Genomic DNA, 17659 nt, shown 5'->3' on the forward strand with positions numbered 1-17659 from the left:
AATGACTTTTTATCCATTTCCCTGGTTAAGTAAGTCCAACTAGAGTTAATATAATCAGGCACAGTATCTTCTCATCATTACCTATCTTCTAATTTGGCAAATATAAATTATTCTCATTACTGCATATATCAGGCAACTGACTGAGCTGATTATCAATTGAAATCTACATCTATTCATCTCTTCCAATATATAAAGTCAACTTCATTTTTAGTGATAGTTATGCCCTTTTCTTTCCAGTCTTCAATCCTTTTTCCAATATTCTTCATGACATATGGACATGAGACTACTGGGTACTATACAAGTATTTGTTTATACAAGTTTTAAATTCTTAAACTCAAACCCTATTTACAGTGAAAATGTCAAAATGGATATGGTTCAGTTTTCTTGCTATTATGCTGACTTGTTGGTCATAAGACAAAGACTACACATTAAAAATATTTATTTGGGGGGCAGCTGGGTGGCTCAGTGTATTGAGAACCAGGCCTAGAGATGGGAAGTTCTAGGTTCAAATCTGGACTTAAGACACTCCCTAGCTGTGTGACCCTGGACAAGTCACTTGACCCCCATTGCCTAGCCCTTACCACTCTTCTGCCTTGGAACCAATACACAGTATTGACTCCAAGACAGAAGGTAAGGTTTTTAAATGATATCTTAAAATGTAAAATCTATTCTTAGTTCACAAGGTCAAACAAAAATAGTCTCTGTTGTATTTGGCTATGGGCTGTATTTTACTGATCCCTGACAAAGGAAAATTAAGGCAGTCCTGAGATTCCAATCTCATAACCATCAGATTAGCCAAATTGTGATAAAAGGAAAATGACAAATGTTGGAGGGACTATGGGAAAATAGGTAAATTAATGAACTGTTCATGGAGCTGTGAATTAGTCTAAAATTCTACAAAGCAAGCTGAAATTATGAAGGTGGAAAGAAAATAGATTTTTTTGATAATCCTCCTTTACTTGAATCTGCCACCACCTTATTATTTTCTATATTGTTCTCTAAAGATAATTTCTTCATTGGTCACATAGGTAAATGTGACGATTTTAGACTTTCAAATACTATAAACCATAATATCCTCCCTCAACCCTACTTTTCCTATGTCCCATTCCAGTTCTGCACACTTCTGCTTTCCCCTCTGGAACACTTGCTCTATAACTAACAAAATCTTTCCCTTTCTCTCTCCTTCCATCTCTTGACACACTTTGAGAATGGTTCCCTGAGATGCTACTGCTTTCCTTGCTATCCTTTCTAATACTTTCATTCATACTTCAAATCACTGAAGGATTATATCCCTTGATGGATCTCTTATTTCCTTAATTATCTATGTAATTCACACTATCCTTTCTATAAAACTCCTCAAACCATTTATTCTAAAAACTAACAAACTTTTTTTACTTTTACTAACACTAACTTTCAAGATTACATACGACTACTTAATGTGCTCACCATTTTCCCAATCACTCAAACGCAAAAAAAAAATTAAGTTGAGATTCCTCTCTTAGACATATTAATCACATCAGAGTTTGAAATGTCTCATTTATATCCCTTTATATCCCTTCTTTTCCATCCCCACTTCCAACCCCTCTAAATCTAGGTCATTAGAAGCTCAAGCCTGAATTATTACAAAAGCATTCTAACAGGCCTCTGTGTCACCATGATACAAACTTGGCCCTAGCATAACCTTATCTCTTACTATTCTCCAAATATCACCCCAGCTGATACTTTCATTATTTCTCAAAGGTAACCCTTTCATTTCTCTCCTTTTTTTTAATACATTCCCTGTCCCCAGGCTACTCATACCTTGCTGAGAACACATATTGTTACATTTTAAATTATCCCAAGAGACTGGCTTTTGGAGTAAGACTATTAGTTTGCTGATTAAATCTGATTTATTGGTTATGCCGGTATCATAACCAATAAAGAGATATAGGCCTCCACAGCTCTCTCAGGAACCAGAAGCAATGGAAACTGTGTCAGACAACCCAATAAATAATTTTTAGGAGTTCATTATTCAGTGCTTCCCTTGAAAATCCCAAGACATCGTTAATTGGAGATAACTAATTAAGAGGTGGTTCATCAACCTATCCACCCCTCCCCATCTCCACAGGTAGACAGTTCACAAGTCCACAGGAAAAGAACTTTCCTTTCCTTTATTTATTAGCCAAATTGTATTAAAAAGGAAGACATTCTTTGGAATTCCAGAAGGGCAAAGAAAATGCAGAAAGTAGCAGACTAGACAGTATCTCTGATCCATCTCTTAGACACAGTAATACACAGTAATTCTCCCTAATACACAGGAATGAATATAGTACATATAAGAAAATTCTTAGAATATTTAATAATAACCTGTTAGTAAATGAGATAGAAAAATAAGATACATGAAAAAGAATGAGCTTCAATTGTGCATACATGTTGTCTTTGCTATACATAAAACAGAAAAGACTAATTTATTGATGTTCCCCCAAAACCTGTCCTGTTTCACATTAGTTTTTTCCTCATGGCATATGATTGAATTTAAGAAAATATGACTATAGCAAAAATAATATATGGCAATTTATAGAATAGGACCATAAAAAAAAAAAAAACAACTGCTATTAGGGGGCATCTGGGTAACTCAGTGGATTGAGAGTCAGGTCTAGAGACTGGAGGTCCTGGGTTCAAATCTGGCCTCAGACACTTCCTAGCTGTGTGACCCTGGGCAAGTCAGTTACTTACCCACCCCCTACTGCCTAGTCCTTACCTCTCTTCTACCTTAGAACCAGTACCCAGTATTGATTCTAAGACAGAAGGTAAGGGTTTGTTTTTTTTTAAACTGCTATGATATACCTCATTTGTATAAATGTGTTCCTAAAAAGCTGAATATAAACTCTATTTCAAAAAATGTACTAGCAATATTCTGGGGGACCAGGCAAGGCCCCTCTTCAGAAGGTGAAATTTGGGCTGGTTCCTGAAGGAATCCAAGGAAAACAAAAGGCAGAAATGAGTGAGAAGTATATCCTAGGTATGAGGGTGAACCTGTATAAAGGCATGAAATCTGTGTAAAGTCCATCATGTTTGAGGAACTGCAAGAAAGACAGTGTACCGGGACTAAAGTGAGTACATGAAGGGGATTAAGTAGGGTATAAAAAGACTGAAATGGCCCCAAAGATAAGATTATGAACAAATAGTTCTCAAAAGAACTGCAAAGTATTTCCAAATATATAAAAAAAATTCTCAAATCACTAATAATAGAAATGCAAATTAAAATAACTGAGATATCACCTCACACTTCAAATTGGCAAAAATGACAAAAGAAAATAGAAATACTGCTGCAGGGATTGTGGAAAGGTAGACAAACTAATATGTTATTGGAGGAGTTGTGAAATGGTGCCCATTTTGGAAAGCAATTTAGAATGATGAAAGTAATTAAAATATCCATAGCCTTTGAATACAGAGACTCTATTCCTGGACTTGATATAAGGAAGCTAGAAGGAAGCCAGCAATAAGAAAAAATCCCCCATATGCCCCAAAATATTTGTGTCAGCTAAGAAGTGGAAACAGAGTAAATATCCATCTAGAGCAGCTTAGGTGGCACAGTAGATAGAGTGCCAGGCCTGGAATCAGGAAGATTCCTCTTTATGATTTCAAATCCATCCTCAGACACTTACTAGCTATGTGACTGGGTAAATCTCAATTTCCTCATCTCATGAGATGGATAAGGAAATGACAAACCACTCCAGTGTCTTTGCCAAGAAAACTCCAAATAAAAAAAAATAGAAGAAAATATGAAATATCTCATTAAAAATTGATCTAGAAAAAAGATCCAGGAGAGACAATTTAAGAATTATTGGACTACATATTTCAAGAAATTATCAAAGAAAAGTGCCTAGATGTTCTTGAACAACAGAGTAAAATAGAAATTGAAGAATTCACAGATTACTTCCTGCAATAAATACCCAAATGACAATTTCCAGGAATGTAATAGCCAAGTTGAAGAGCTCCCAGGCCAAGGAGAAAATACTGCAAATAGCCAAAAAGAAATCAAATATCATAGAGCCCCAATCACGATTACATAGGATCTGGCAGCTTCTACAATAGAGGACCGAAGGGCTTAGAATATGATATTGAAGAAGGAAGTGGGTTTACAATCAAGAATCACCTACCCATCAAAGCTAACCATAGTCTTTCAGGGGAAAGTATGGTCATTTAATAAAATAGAAGATCTCCAAGCATTCCTAAAGAAAAAATCAGACTTAAACAGAAAACTTGATGTCCAAACATAAAAATTCAAGAAGTATAAAAAGGTAAATAAGAAACAGAAAAAATTGAAAGGCTTCAATAAGGTCAAATTGTTTATATTCCTATATGGAAAGATGATATCTATAACTTGTTATCATTATCGTAGTAGTTAGAAGAACTATACTTAGAGGGTGTGGTAGTAAACTGCTTAGGATGATAATTAAAAAAAACCTAGAGGTGAAAAAAGATTGCACTAAGAGAAATGGGAAGCAAGGAACTAAATGGGATAAATTATATCACCAAAAAAAGTGTTTGGGCCAGGCTGGGGGGGGGGGGGGTCAGAGAGGGAGGAAGGATTTGCCTCTTTGCAACTTCCACCTTTTCATGATTTGCAACTTTTCCTGGTTCTGCCCCCTGAGAAGAATCAGAACAAACCTAATTCCTTTTATAAAGGAGGACCTTTCAAATATTCGAAAATGTATTATGTCCTACTAAGTTTTCTCTTATCCAAGATACAGTTTTCCAGTTCCTTCAAGAGATCCTCATTTGACATATTACTATGATATGGCTTGACCAGAACAATAGCTAGTAGAAATATTAACTCCTAATTCCTAGATTTATGCCTATCTTAATGTAGCCAAAGATCCCATTAGCTTAGGTAGGTGTCACTAATCACACTAACTCAATCACTCAAACTTTCTAGTATGTTTTTTCCCACTTTACATCTGTTTAATTGAATAGTATAAGACATATTTATCTCATAATATATTCCATTTTATTAGCTTCAACCCACTGTTCTAGTGTCAAAATCTCTCTATATCCTGATTGTACCATTCACTGGGTTGGAGATCCGTTTCCATTTTGTATCATCTGCAAAATTAATAAATATACTACCTATGCATTTAATCATGTAAAAAAAAGATAAACAGAATCTGTTAGATCAGTGATGGCACACAGAGCACTCTTGCGGGCACTCAGTTGCCACCTCTCACCTAGTTCATTACTAAAAAGGCAGAGGGACTCAGACGGAGGTGCTCCCTTCCCCCTCTCCACTTTACCTGATATTTTTTCACATCACCCACCCCTCTGTCCAGCAGCCCAATGGGAGCACTTTCTCCCTCCCCTGTGTGGGGTAAAGGAGTTAGGACATGCCTGGCACTTAATGGGGGGTGGGGGGTGGAGGGGGATAGACACACAGCACTCAGTGGGGGGGGGGGGGAAACAGCACTCAGTCTGAAGAGGGGGGCGATGGGGCCTGGCACTCCTCTCTAAAAGGTTCCCCATTACTGTGCTAGATGCAGTATAAGAAAAATACTATGGTATAAAAATGCTAAAAAGCTCAAGACCAAGACAGATCCTTGAGGCACTCCATTGTAAGATCTCTTTCCAAGTTAACTGCAAACCATTACTATTATTACTATTCTTCTAGTCTTGACATTAACTTCTTAATCCATCTAACTATATTATAGGCCACATCTTTTCATGATAAAGAATGAACAATTTGCAACAAACTGAGTGGTGCATATGTCAGAGTGAGTGATTGACAGGAGCATGTGACTTAAGAGTCACATGGGAGCCTAAGGCTGGAGATCTGGGATAAGATTCTATGCCCCAACTGACAGACTTCATCTCATCTCCTGCAAGGACCTGAGTTGGAGACTTGGGAACAAAGGTTTCTGGCTTTCTCCTGAGACCAGCAGAAGAAAAGAAATCTTTTTGAATCTGGCTGCTGGCAGCTTTGAGTCAAGAAGACTGAAGACAGACTTGTACAGAGAAGGAACATTGTAATATAAATTTAATAGAAAATACTAATGAATGTAGAATAAGAGAAATTAATGAAGACTATAAACTAAATAATAATGAAATTGTAAATGAGAACGATACTAAAATGGAGAATTTAAGGACCAATGAGAGTAATGTAAAAGCTGATGATACAAAATCCTGGGAAAGTCATGTAATTCAAGCAGATGTAGACTTGGATGGCCAGGAAATGACTGAGCTTTGTACTGATGTTTCTGTGCTTGCACCAATTCTTGAAATCTTCCAACCCCCAAATAGTACTGAACCCTATGTTTCTGTAACTATAGGGGATCAGATATATGATCTTTTGGTGGATACTGGAGTCAGTAAATCAGTTTTGCAAAGTCTTCCTAAAGATTGTAAACCTGCTGGTACTATGAAAGTGATTGGAACTACTGGAAAACCAGAAAGAGTAGCAAAATTATAACCTAAAATGATAACTCTAGGTCCTTTATCCATGGAACACACATTTCTTTGTATGTCAGAATGCCCAATGAACCTCCTCGGAAGGGACTTGCTTTGTAAATTACAAGCAATGATTCAATGTATTGACACTGGGGATATATCATACAACTCCCAGAAGAATCTCTGAAAGTTTTTCCATTGCTGTTCTTAGATTCAGTCAATGCAGAGAATGAGTTGGATTCCATCTATCCTATTCCTGAGGATATACCAGAAGACTTACGGTCAAAGTCTTCCACAGATGTAGGCATATTGAAATCAGCTACTCCAGTAACAGTGAGAACCAAGGAAGGACGTGTTCCTTAATACCCTGTGAGTAAAGAAGCTATAGACGAAATAAGACCTATTATTGAGTCCCTAATTCAACAAGGGATCATAATACTGTGTTTCTCAGAATACAATACAACCATACTTCCAATAAAAAAGCAAAAGCTAGATCAAGATGGCAGAATTGTCTGTAGATTCATACAGGATTTGAGCGCTGTAAATGATCATGTAATAAAGACTCATCCTATAGTATCAAGCCCAGCTGCTTTAATCTCATCCATTCCAAGTTAAACAAGATATTTCACTGTGGTAGATTTATGTTCAGTGTTTTTCTCAATACCAATTCAAGAGGATTCTCAAAAGATCTTTGCTTTCACATGGGAGAAAACAAAATGGACTTGGACTTGTCTTCCACAAGGTTTCTGCGATAGCCTGAGTCAATTCTCTCAAATTTTGAAAAGAGACCTTAAAACAATAACATTCAAGGAAAGTAAAATTGTACATTTTGTAAATGATATTCTCCTAGCATCTCCATCTGCTAAAGGGTGTTTTAAGAGATAGCAAGATTCTTTTGATTGAATTACGTAGACATAAAATCTCTAAAGCAAAACTTCAGTGGATTTTGCCTCTCACTGAATATCTTGGCTTTGTGTTGTCAGAGGGTTCCAGAAGTATCACTAAGAAAAGAATAGCTGATATCCAGAAATTGAGTGCACCTAAGACCAAGAAGCAACTTGGAGCTGTTCTTGGAACAACTGGTTTCTACAGACAATGGATACCAGGGTATAGTGAAATTACTAAATGTTTAACAAATCTAATCAGGAATACAGAACCAGAACCTCTGAAACTCAAACCTGAACATCTGCAAGTCTTAAGTAAGCTTAAGGAAGCTATTTCATCTGCACCAGCTCTTGGAATCCCAGACTATTCTAAACCTTTTCAATTATTTGTGAATGAGACCAAAGGAATTGCATCTGGTGTACTGACACAGACTTTAGGACAAAGTTATCATCCAATTGGATACTATAGTTGTCAGCTATTTCCAATTGCTGCAGGTACAGTTTCTTGTTAAGGGGTGTAGCTGCTGCAGCTGTGTTAATTCAGAAGTCATCAGACTTAGTTTTGGGATGTCCATTGATGGTATTTTGTTCACATCAAATAAATAGAAGCACTAATTTTGTACTCAAGTACGAGGAAATTTCGTACTCAAGCATATTCAGACCAACAAATATCTAAGTATGAAATTATACTTCTAGGTAGTGAAAACATCAAGTTGAAAAGGTGTAGTGTATTAAACCCAGCTACACTTCTTCCTGATTTGCCAAAGAATGGTGAAACATTGCATGAATGTGTATAAGTAGTAGTTCTAGTGGATATGCCAAGGATGGATTTAAAAGACACTCCAATCCAAAAATCCAAATTTGGTTTTATTCACAGATGGTTCTTCATATTTGCGTAATGGAATTTGATGTACAGGTGCTGCAGTTGTCACAGAATTCGAGACACTGTGGTATGGATCATTACCTAGTAACCTTAGTGCTCAATGTGCAGAGCTGGTTGCATGAAAGCAAGTATGTCTTCTATCTGATGGTAAAAGTGCAAATGTGTACACAGACTTTCATTATACTTTTTCAGTGTGTCATGCTACAGGAAAGATCTGGAAATGAGATTTTGTTACTACATCAGGAAAACCAATTGCTCATGCAGAAATAATAACTAAGTTGTTGGATGCTATCCAGAAGCCAAAACAGCTAGCTGTAATCCATTATAAAAGTCATACTAATAGAAGAGATTCAGTTGCTAAAGGAAATCATAAGAGCTAATATAACTGCAAAGTTTGCTGCCAGAAATGCCCCAGTGTATGTTATCAACTTATCAACTAAAGAATCTGATGATCTAGAAAAAGTTTATGTAGACTCAGAAATACAAAAATGGAAGAGAAGTTTGGAGCAAGAAAAGAACATTGCATATGGTTAACAGATACAGGAAATCCGCTGTTACCAAAAGACCTGCATACCTATTTGTGTCAAGCCATTCACACAAAAGGTCATTTTGGTACTCAAGCTGCAATTGACAATGTAAAGAGACAATGGATTGCTCCTGGAATAAGTACTATAGCAAATAAGATCTGTTCAAGCTGCTCTGTTTGCCAAAAATTCAATCAAGAGGCATTCCGACAGAGTTTAGGTGGTAGACCTTTAGTATATTGTCCATTTGAGAGTCTGCAGATTGATTACATCAGCATGCCAAAAGTGGGAAGATACAAGTTTTGCTTGGTAATTGTTGATAGATTAACCAAATGACCTGAAGCTTTTCCATCAAATACAAATACAGGTAGCTTTGTGGTGAGAGTGTTGATTAAGAAAATTATATCTACATTTGGAGTGCCATTAACAATAGACTCTGATAAAGGATCACATTTTACTCAAGACATCCTGAAAAGAGTCTATGAAAATCTAGGAATAACACCAAAATATCATGTTCCTTATCCACAAAGTTCAGGGCAAGTAGAGCACGTAAATAAGGAAATAAAGACTATGGTGGGGAAACTCTGTGCGGAAACTCATCTCAAATGGCCAGAGATTCTACCCATAGCTTTGTTTTACCTATGTATGAGACCAAGAGTAGTTTTACATATATCATCCTATCAAATGCTCTTTGGGCATGCTCCACTACAAGCAAAAACTTGTAAGACAGTCTATACATCTCTCTTAGGAGGAGACTGTCAACTTGCTTCTTACTTAAGTGCTTTAAAACAAAGACTAAAAGAATTACATGATATGGAAGTATTAATTCAAACTGGTCCTTTGGCTTATTCTCTTCATAATTATGAACCATGAGATATGTATATGTAAAAAATTTTGCTAAAACATCAGCAACACAAGAAAGTTGGTTAGGTCCTTACACTATTGTGTTAGTTTCTCCATCTTCAGCAAAAGTTTTGGGTAGAGATTCCTGGTATCATTGTTCACATATAAATTAGTACATGGTATTAATAATGAAAATGTACAAATCACTGAAGAAGAAAATGAAGAGATTGCAGATTGATAGAATGATCAGTCAAATTGAGTCTGCAGCCAAAAAGATCAGTAAAGAGAGGACCATTCCTACAGAAGAGAAGAGGACAATGCAGATGAAGAGAATTCAGAAATTAATGGACATTGTTAAAAGGCTAAAAATTTATAAATTTAAAAGACTATGTGAAATCTGCAATGAAGAGGAATACAGGATAAATGGACTAATGAATTAATATTTTGGGGAAATATACTATAGTACATAATAACATAGCATTTATTCACATACAACAGTAACATAACTCTTACATAACAGTAACACTGACATTAAAATAGCAAAACAACATGACATAGCAAAAGTAACAACATAATAAAACATAAACATGGTTAGCTTACATTGAATCACTACTTAAATGAGTGAAACAATGTATAGTTAGGGTACTAACAGTGTTATGATTAGCTATAGATATGTTGTTTACTAACAAAATATAGTTACATACTTAGATTTAGTTTAGATATAGAAATCTAGTTAGAAGTAGTTTGAAGATAGGGATTAGTTAGGTAGGATTAAGTAAAACAAAATAAAATTAGATACTGATTTTCACTACATCATACATTATACAACACAAATAACATATGATATCACATATCAAACAAAATGGTAAATATGCAAATATAAATAGGGTGTATAATAGGATTGCAAATTAATTGTATTATATTGTATATATGTAAAATGTGTGTAAATATGAAGTGTACATAAGTGTATGTGTGTGCATATGTATAGCATACATGTATATATTGTATGTATATACTATATGTATATATATAAATTATGTACATAGCTCACTAATGTTTATTGTTACATGTATTTGCATAAATGAGTTTAATGTTTGGTTTGATTTTCATTATAAAACTTATGTACTGTTGTGCTTATTATAATTTTCAAAATTTTTCTCTAAGTTTAATATTAATGTACTACAATAGTAGTACAATGTTCTGTATTAGCTAATAAGAATATTGAGTTTGATGTTTGCATGGAAGTTATGTTCATCTTTTGTTTGATGTTTTTTGCTGTTTTGATTTTGCTTCTGTTTTACATTTGTACTTATTCATTGTTTAATTCCTTTTCCTTTTTCCTTGTTAAAATTCCCTAGAATATGTTAGTATCAGTTAGAATAAGACAGTTGAGTGTAGGTTGCTTGTTATTTTGGGTAGATTTCTTAGTTTAGGTAATTGGTAAGTAATTTAGACTTCAAAGTTTAGGTAATTGGTAAGTATTTTAGATTGTACACAAATGCAAAAATTAGTGTTTCCAACTTGATTTTTGATCCCTGCAAAAGGGGGGAATGTGATAAAGAATGAACAATTTGCAACAAACTGAGTGGTGCATATGTCAGAGTGAGTGATTGACAGGAGCATGTGACTTAAGTGTCACATGGGAGCCTAAGGCTGGAAATCTGGGATAAGATTCTATGCCCCAACTGACAGACTTCATCTCATCTCCTGTAAGGACCTGAGTTGGAGGCCTGGGAACAAAGGTTTCTGGCTTTCTCCTGAGACCAGCAGAAGAAAAGAAATCTTTTGAATTTGGCTGCTGGCAGCTTTGAGTCAAGAAGACTGAAGACAGACTTCACCTCTGGACCTGTTTGGATACTAATCAACTAAAGATCCTGGCCCATTTGATTGGACTCCTTGTGTGAGATTTGACTATTGGGGAAATTTACTACTTAGCTTAATAAGATAGTTTTAGATAGTTTATAGACATCAGATTGTAAGATAACTTGTAGACTTTCTCCTTACCCCTGTTCCTTCCTCCCTTTTCCAACCAATAAATCTGAATCTTTTATATGTTCCCTCTTGTTCTTTCCTCACCAAAATTCCCATCATAACATCCATCAGGTATGATATACTGATTATATACTATGCTAAAATCAAAGTAAATATCTTTAGAATTCTTCCCTTCTTTAAAACTCTGTTCAGGCATCACATCCCACATCAAGACATTTTCAGCCTAATCCCACTTGATCACAATCCTACCTCAACTGACTTCTCACCCTAAAACTTTCCTCAATACCTGTGGCCTTCTCACTCTAAAATGTCTCTCCACCTCTGCTGGCCCCTTCTCTCACTGCTAAGTTTTCCTAAGGCCTCTATTTTGGGGAAGAATCCAGGCTACTAATCCTTCATTCCTCTCCCAGCTTTGCTTCTAGAATTTGCCAGCATGGTATCCTCTACCCTTCCCAAAGTTTTTCAGCTCCTCTTTATGTGTTGACTTATTGGGATTAAACAAGAATTTGGGTTAATTTAGATCTTAGTAGCTAAGGTCAGGAGAAGAATGCTGAGAAGTTACCTTTGTGGAAAGGAAAACTATGAATCAAGCTTTTGCATTTCCGCCCACCGAGATGGAGCAGACATCATTTGGAATGTGACGGGAGGGGGAGTATTAGTTGGAGTGAGAGAAGAGGATAGTGGGAGAAACTGCTAAACTGAAAGGTCTTTGCCCTCTGAACTCGATGGAGTGTGGAGCTCTAGAACCCAACCTGTGGAAAAGCTTTGCCTCCTCCATTTCCCTCACCTAGAAAAAGAAGGTTCCTGTATGTTTGAGAGTATCCATTAGAGGAAGAACCAAACAACAACAGCTGCTGAAAGGGGCTGATCCCTTACTTCAGGGGATCACCCTGAAGATCCTTTCCATCCCTTGACCTTCCCAAGGAGGACACTGGCCATTTGTTTAGTTGGGATAGAGATAGTGACTAGCTAAGAAAAAGATAGATAAGCTGAAGCTGAAGCTGAGCCATCTTAGCTCAGCTGAAGAAGCATCAAGGGTCTCCTATTCCCACCTACATATCCCCTTTCTTGTTTTACTATAATTATTAAACTACTTGAAAATTAGAAGATCACAATCAGATTCATATTGAAGGGAGAACAAAGAAAGAGAGGGTGGTGGCAAAACTAGCCATTAGCCTTGGCTAAACAATGAAAGCCAACAAGGACAGTCTGCCTGCCAGACAAGGGGCACTTCGAGGGTTCAACTACCAGATAAGCCTTGAAGAGTAAACTTCTCTATTCCCAGAAATTCACTCAAACCACTGGTCCTGTCATCCCTAACCTAGCCTTACCCAGGGGTACCTCTCTTGTGGGTTGAGTATGAAAAAATTACAGTCTTTCAACCACAGAGGGTAGGTATTCTTCCCTTTTACCTCACCAACTTCCATATTCCCTCTGTTCCTTCAACTCTTCCATTCCCTGTTTACCGGCCCTTCCTTAGCCCCTGTGCCTTCAAACCTTTTCAATCTTTACACCTTTAAGGCCAGCTGGAATCTTGGGGAGAGTTCTGTGGGGAATTCCAACTGCCAGGCACTCTTGGAGTGAGGTTTTACTCCGAGAGGCTGATTGGATCTTGCTCTCTGTAAAACTTTGGAAAACTAGGTAGCAATTAAAAGAGAACAGGTTGGATTTTTGGGAATAAGTTTGTGAAAGAGACCAACTGAGAACAGAAAGAAAGACTGTTTTACCTCTGTATGGCTGGAGAGTGAACCAGGCCGACTTAGGCCTACCAAGGCCAACTGAAGCGTAACTAGGCCCTGAAAAGACTTGGCAGTTGGAAGAGTGAGCTGGAAAGAATACAAGGAGACAGTAACTGTAAACTATATATAAGGAGATTATTAATTAGTATAGGTTATTTAGAATAGAAACTGGGAATTGGCGATAGATTAAGGAGTTTTAAGGAAGCTTGAATTTCTTGAGAAGGAATATGGTTCTTGCAAACCAGCAATTTGGGAAAAGTTTATAGTTTCCTTGTAGAATTAGGGACTATATCTTCAATTCTTTGTTTACCTCTCCTTCCCTTCCTTAAAACCTTTCAAGAAATATTTAATAAGTTTATATAAGCTGTCTCCAAGCAAGTGTTACTCAGATGTGAACAGGCCCAAACAGTTACCACAGAGCCTCAGTTCAAACCAGCTGGTAGCCAGCTGGTTTTCATACTATAACAACAATAACTAAAGTTAAGAAAGGATACTATATCCCAATTTCTGTCAAACAGACATCCCCCATTAGCAAATAAGTTCCTTAAAGGCAGGGGCTATATTTCTTTTTCCTTACATTTTTATCCCCAGTGTTAACAAAGTGCCTGGTACATAACGAGTACACAAGAAATGTGTGTTGACTCACTGATCAGTCATATTAATGATAAACTTACTGAGTGCTTGCTTTGAGTCTACTTCTATGATAAATAATAAAAAGAATAAACACACAAAAAGTAGAAGATATTGTTCTATCTTTTAAAGATTCCAAAATATAAATAAAGGAGCAAAAATAAACATGAAACAGAAGAATTTTTTAAGTTCTAAGAAGAAGATAACATAAATTCAAGTTTAATGGAAAGACAAACTAATATAAGTAGTGTGGGTTTTAAAAAAATATTGTGGCTAGGGGACTTCATTTCCTAGTATTCTTTACTCTTCCTGGGGATCCCCTTGTCTTGCATCCCTATGTTGCGTCCTTACATGGGTTTGTTTATAAATTTTGCTGAAACTCACACTGCGGGGCTTTGGGGCTTTTGCTTTGGCTCTAGTGAGGCAGGTGTGGGTTTCTGGCTCTCTCGCTTTATTGTTATTAAATCCTATAAATTTATATACTTGGAGTATTCATTCATTTTTAGTCTTACAGTAGGAACTGGAAAAACATCAAAGAAGTAATAGTGCTTACTTGATTCTTGAAGAAAGAGCAGAATTTTGAAAAGCAAAGAAGAGAAAGGATGACACATTAGCATTAGCAAGGGAGAGACAAATAAACATATCATGTTCTTGAGACATCACAGAATCAGTAGACCTGCTCTGACAGAAGCAGATGTCCTGTCTTGAAGTTTAAAAATAAAGGGTTAAAAAAAAAAGGCCACATATATAAGGGAGTCAAATTATCAGAAGGCTTTTAAAGATAGGCACAAGAGTTTGAATTTGATATGGTAGTCAATAAAGAAGGCTCTTGAGCAGAAAACCGCTCAGTGCTGTATAAACAAAAAAACTTCCAGACTATTAGAACTGATCAAAAGTAGAAAGGGCTACCTCAGGAAGTAGTGAGTTCTCTATCCCTAGAAGTCTTCACACAGATATTGGGTAATATGCAATAATCAGGGATACTGAAGAGGTGATTACTGTTCAGCGATGGGTTGGAGAAGATATTCTCTGGGCATCCCCTCTAACTTTGGTTTTATATTATTCTATGAAATGTAATTGGATTTCCTATTTTCTACATCATTCAGTTAAAGTCTCTTGAGGTTAGGAACATACTCAAAATGCAGTACTCAACTCAGCAAAAACTAGTCTGACTACAAATATTTACATAGGAAAGAACTAAATATTCTTCCATTTATTAGGTTAAAAACTCATTAGTTTGTCCAAGCTCTCAAAGCAATTAAAATATATCTACTCTTTAAACTAATACCATTTTTAATTCTTCACCAACATGAAAACATAAGCACATTAATCCTAAATAATTCTTTAAAAAGTCCAGGGGGCAGCTGGGTAGCTCAGTGCATTGAGAGCCAGGCCTAGAGAAAGGAGATCCTAGGTTCAAATCTGGCCTCAGACACTTCCCAGCTCTGTGACCCTGGGCAAGTCACTTGACCCCCATTGCCTAGCCGTTACCACTCTTCTGCCTTGGAGCCAATATACAGTATTGACTCCAAGATGGAAGGTAAGGGTTAAAAAAAAAAAAGTCCAAAATTACATATATACATATACTATGATCAACAATTGAGAAACAGACAGATTCTGCTGCCTAAATTCTGATGTCAGTTCTGAATAAGAATGTTTACTCATACTGATATCCTGGGTGAGATTAAGTTAATGTACAAAACTAAAAATGCCACCTAAAGGCTTCATAGTATAAACATAATTTAAATTTACCTAAAATTATATTTTAATATGCTTTTTTTTTTACAATGTTGAACATGAAAGATGCTCTTTTATCAGTTATATTAGGTTAAGTATTTAAAAAGGCAAGGGCTTTTCTAAAGACCTCTTACTATAAAACTTCCAGAATGTTCCAAAGATAACTGTCCCCATTTAATAAAATTTACATTCAAGCCAACAGAAGACAATTTTGTGCTGCTATGCTTTCTCCCTATCTCTGAACAAAGCTTTAACAACTAGATTGTTTCTCAAGAAAACATAACCAGCAAAGGGCTCCAATCAGAAACAGAAATTATTTCAAGAGAAATTATACTCTGAAGAACAATTTAGAGGAAAAGACAAAAAGATTTTCTCCTTATCATCATTACTTAAATTAAAATGACAACCTTAACTTGTACATCACTGAACCAAATAAAATTTTCTAGGTAGCAGGATTCCAAAGTAATAATAGAAATAGATTCCAATGTATAATAATGACTGAAGGCAAAGTTATAATCATCTAATGATCTAACAGATCATTTGGAGTAACATTTCTTCAGACTAGCTGAGAAAATGCCAGTAAGAGTTTTGTCTGTCTGTTTTCATAATGTTCTCTTATCCTCAACTATATCTGTCACAGGAAAATAGGCAAAGGATGAAAGATGACAAAGTGTAAGTCAACAGTTCCTGTCCTTTTTGTGATTTATCATTCTCTCAAAGCTCTGAGATAGAAAAGCTAAGGGGAGAGGGAATGGAAAGATCCCAGACACTAAAGTTCCTAAACACTGGGGTTACAGGAAAAGGGAGAAAAAGAGAGGTATTAATGACAGTAAAAATTGTGAGCAAGGGTAGGATAGCTGATTGTAAAAGTTTCATATGAAGTCTGAAAGGAGGCAGGATTTCTACCTTCATTCTCCTGGAACCTCACTGAGAAATCAATATGGGGAGAGGAATGTGGAAATGACAACAAACAATAATCTACCATTTAACGTTTGAGAACTACTATTAGATTTATAATCTTCTAGTTAGAAATCAAAGGATTGTCTTTACTGTTTTTATTAACTAATATGTAGATCTAGCTGACAATTATAAGCAGTCATCACCAAATTCTCTTCAATGAAAGAGAGACTTTCTTCATTCCAAAGGTCTTCTCTGGTTAAACTCTATCTGTAGTACTATGTTCCTTTCTCGGCACCACATTTTGGGAATGACGTTGATGAACTGGAGGATGGTCAGATATGGACAAACATGAAAGAAGGCTTCAAGTTCCTGATGAAGGCCAGCTGAGGGTGATAAGCATGGAGAAAAGAATAGAAAAGAAAGAATATCTCTCTTCAAGTAAATGAAGGGGGATCATGGGATATCAGGAGGAATTTGACTCATACTGATTAAGGCTCATACTGAAATGGCAGGAATAGTAGTAATTAATGCAAATTATAAAGAGACAAATATATATTTGATATAAGGAAACTTCCTAAAATCAGAGCTATCCAAAAAAAGTAGAGTAGGTCATATTGAAGAGTAGAAGATTCCCATTCATTCAAGACCTTCAAGTAAAGGCTGAATAAATACATTTGTTGGGCATGTTGTGAAAGGGATATTTTTTCAGGTACTCTATAGATTAGATAGCTTCTGAGTCTCTTCCATTCTGCAACTTTTATAAAAATATATATACCTGGCTATAAGTCCGTTTACTTACACACACACACACACATATACACACACACATTCTCTCACAAAGGTAACCTCTTCAACATTGTGATGATTAAGCTGTCAGTGTTATCTTCAAAAATGAGCATCACAAAGACTGATATCTGGCCAATTATACCTAGAATTCTGTCCAAAAATAAATACCCCAAAGAAAAACCTATTCCTACTCCTCAGGAAAACTCTCATTTTTCAATTCCCCAGGTTCTGGAAGAAAATTGAGATGAGCATGCTTCAGCTACTGAACAAGTAAATGAACTGTCACAGTAAACACATGTATTCAAGAATTTCACAGCT

At 36.1% G+C, this 17659-nt stretch overlaps 1 protein-coding gene across 2 annotated transcripts in view; it reads right to left on the reverse strand.

Annotated features, from left to right (window-relative positions):
* Positions 1-17659, reverse strand: part of HIKESHI (heat shock protein nuclear import factor hikeshi) — a 39740-nt gene that overhangs the window by 14621 nt on the left and 7460 nt on the right. Inside the window, exon 3 of one of the 2 annotated variants that reach the window (XM_007490835.3) lies at positions 13277-13375. The exons of the other annotated variant lie outside the window; for it this stretch is intronic. Within the exon in view, the coding sequence (XP_007490897.2) occupies positions 13277-13375 (99 nt within the window). The remainder of the gene's footprint in view (positions 1-13276; positions 13376-17659) is intronic. 2 annotated transcript variants of the gene reach the window in all.

This window comes from Monodelphis domestica, chromosome 4 (genome assembly GCF_027887165.1).
Source record: "Monodelphis domestica isolate mMonDom1 chromosome 4, mMonDom1.pri, whole genome shotgun sequence".
NCBI classification, from domain to species: domain Eukaryota; kingdom Metazoa; phylum Chordata; class Mammalia; order Didelphimorphia; family Didelphidae; genus Monodelphis; species Monodelphis domestica.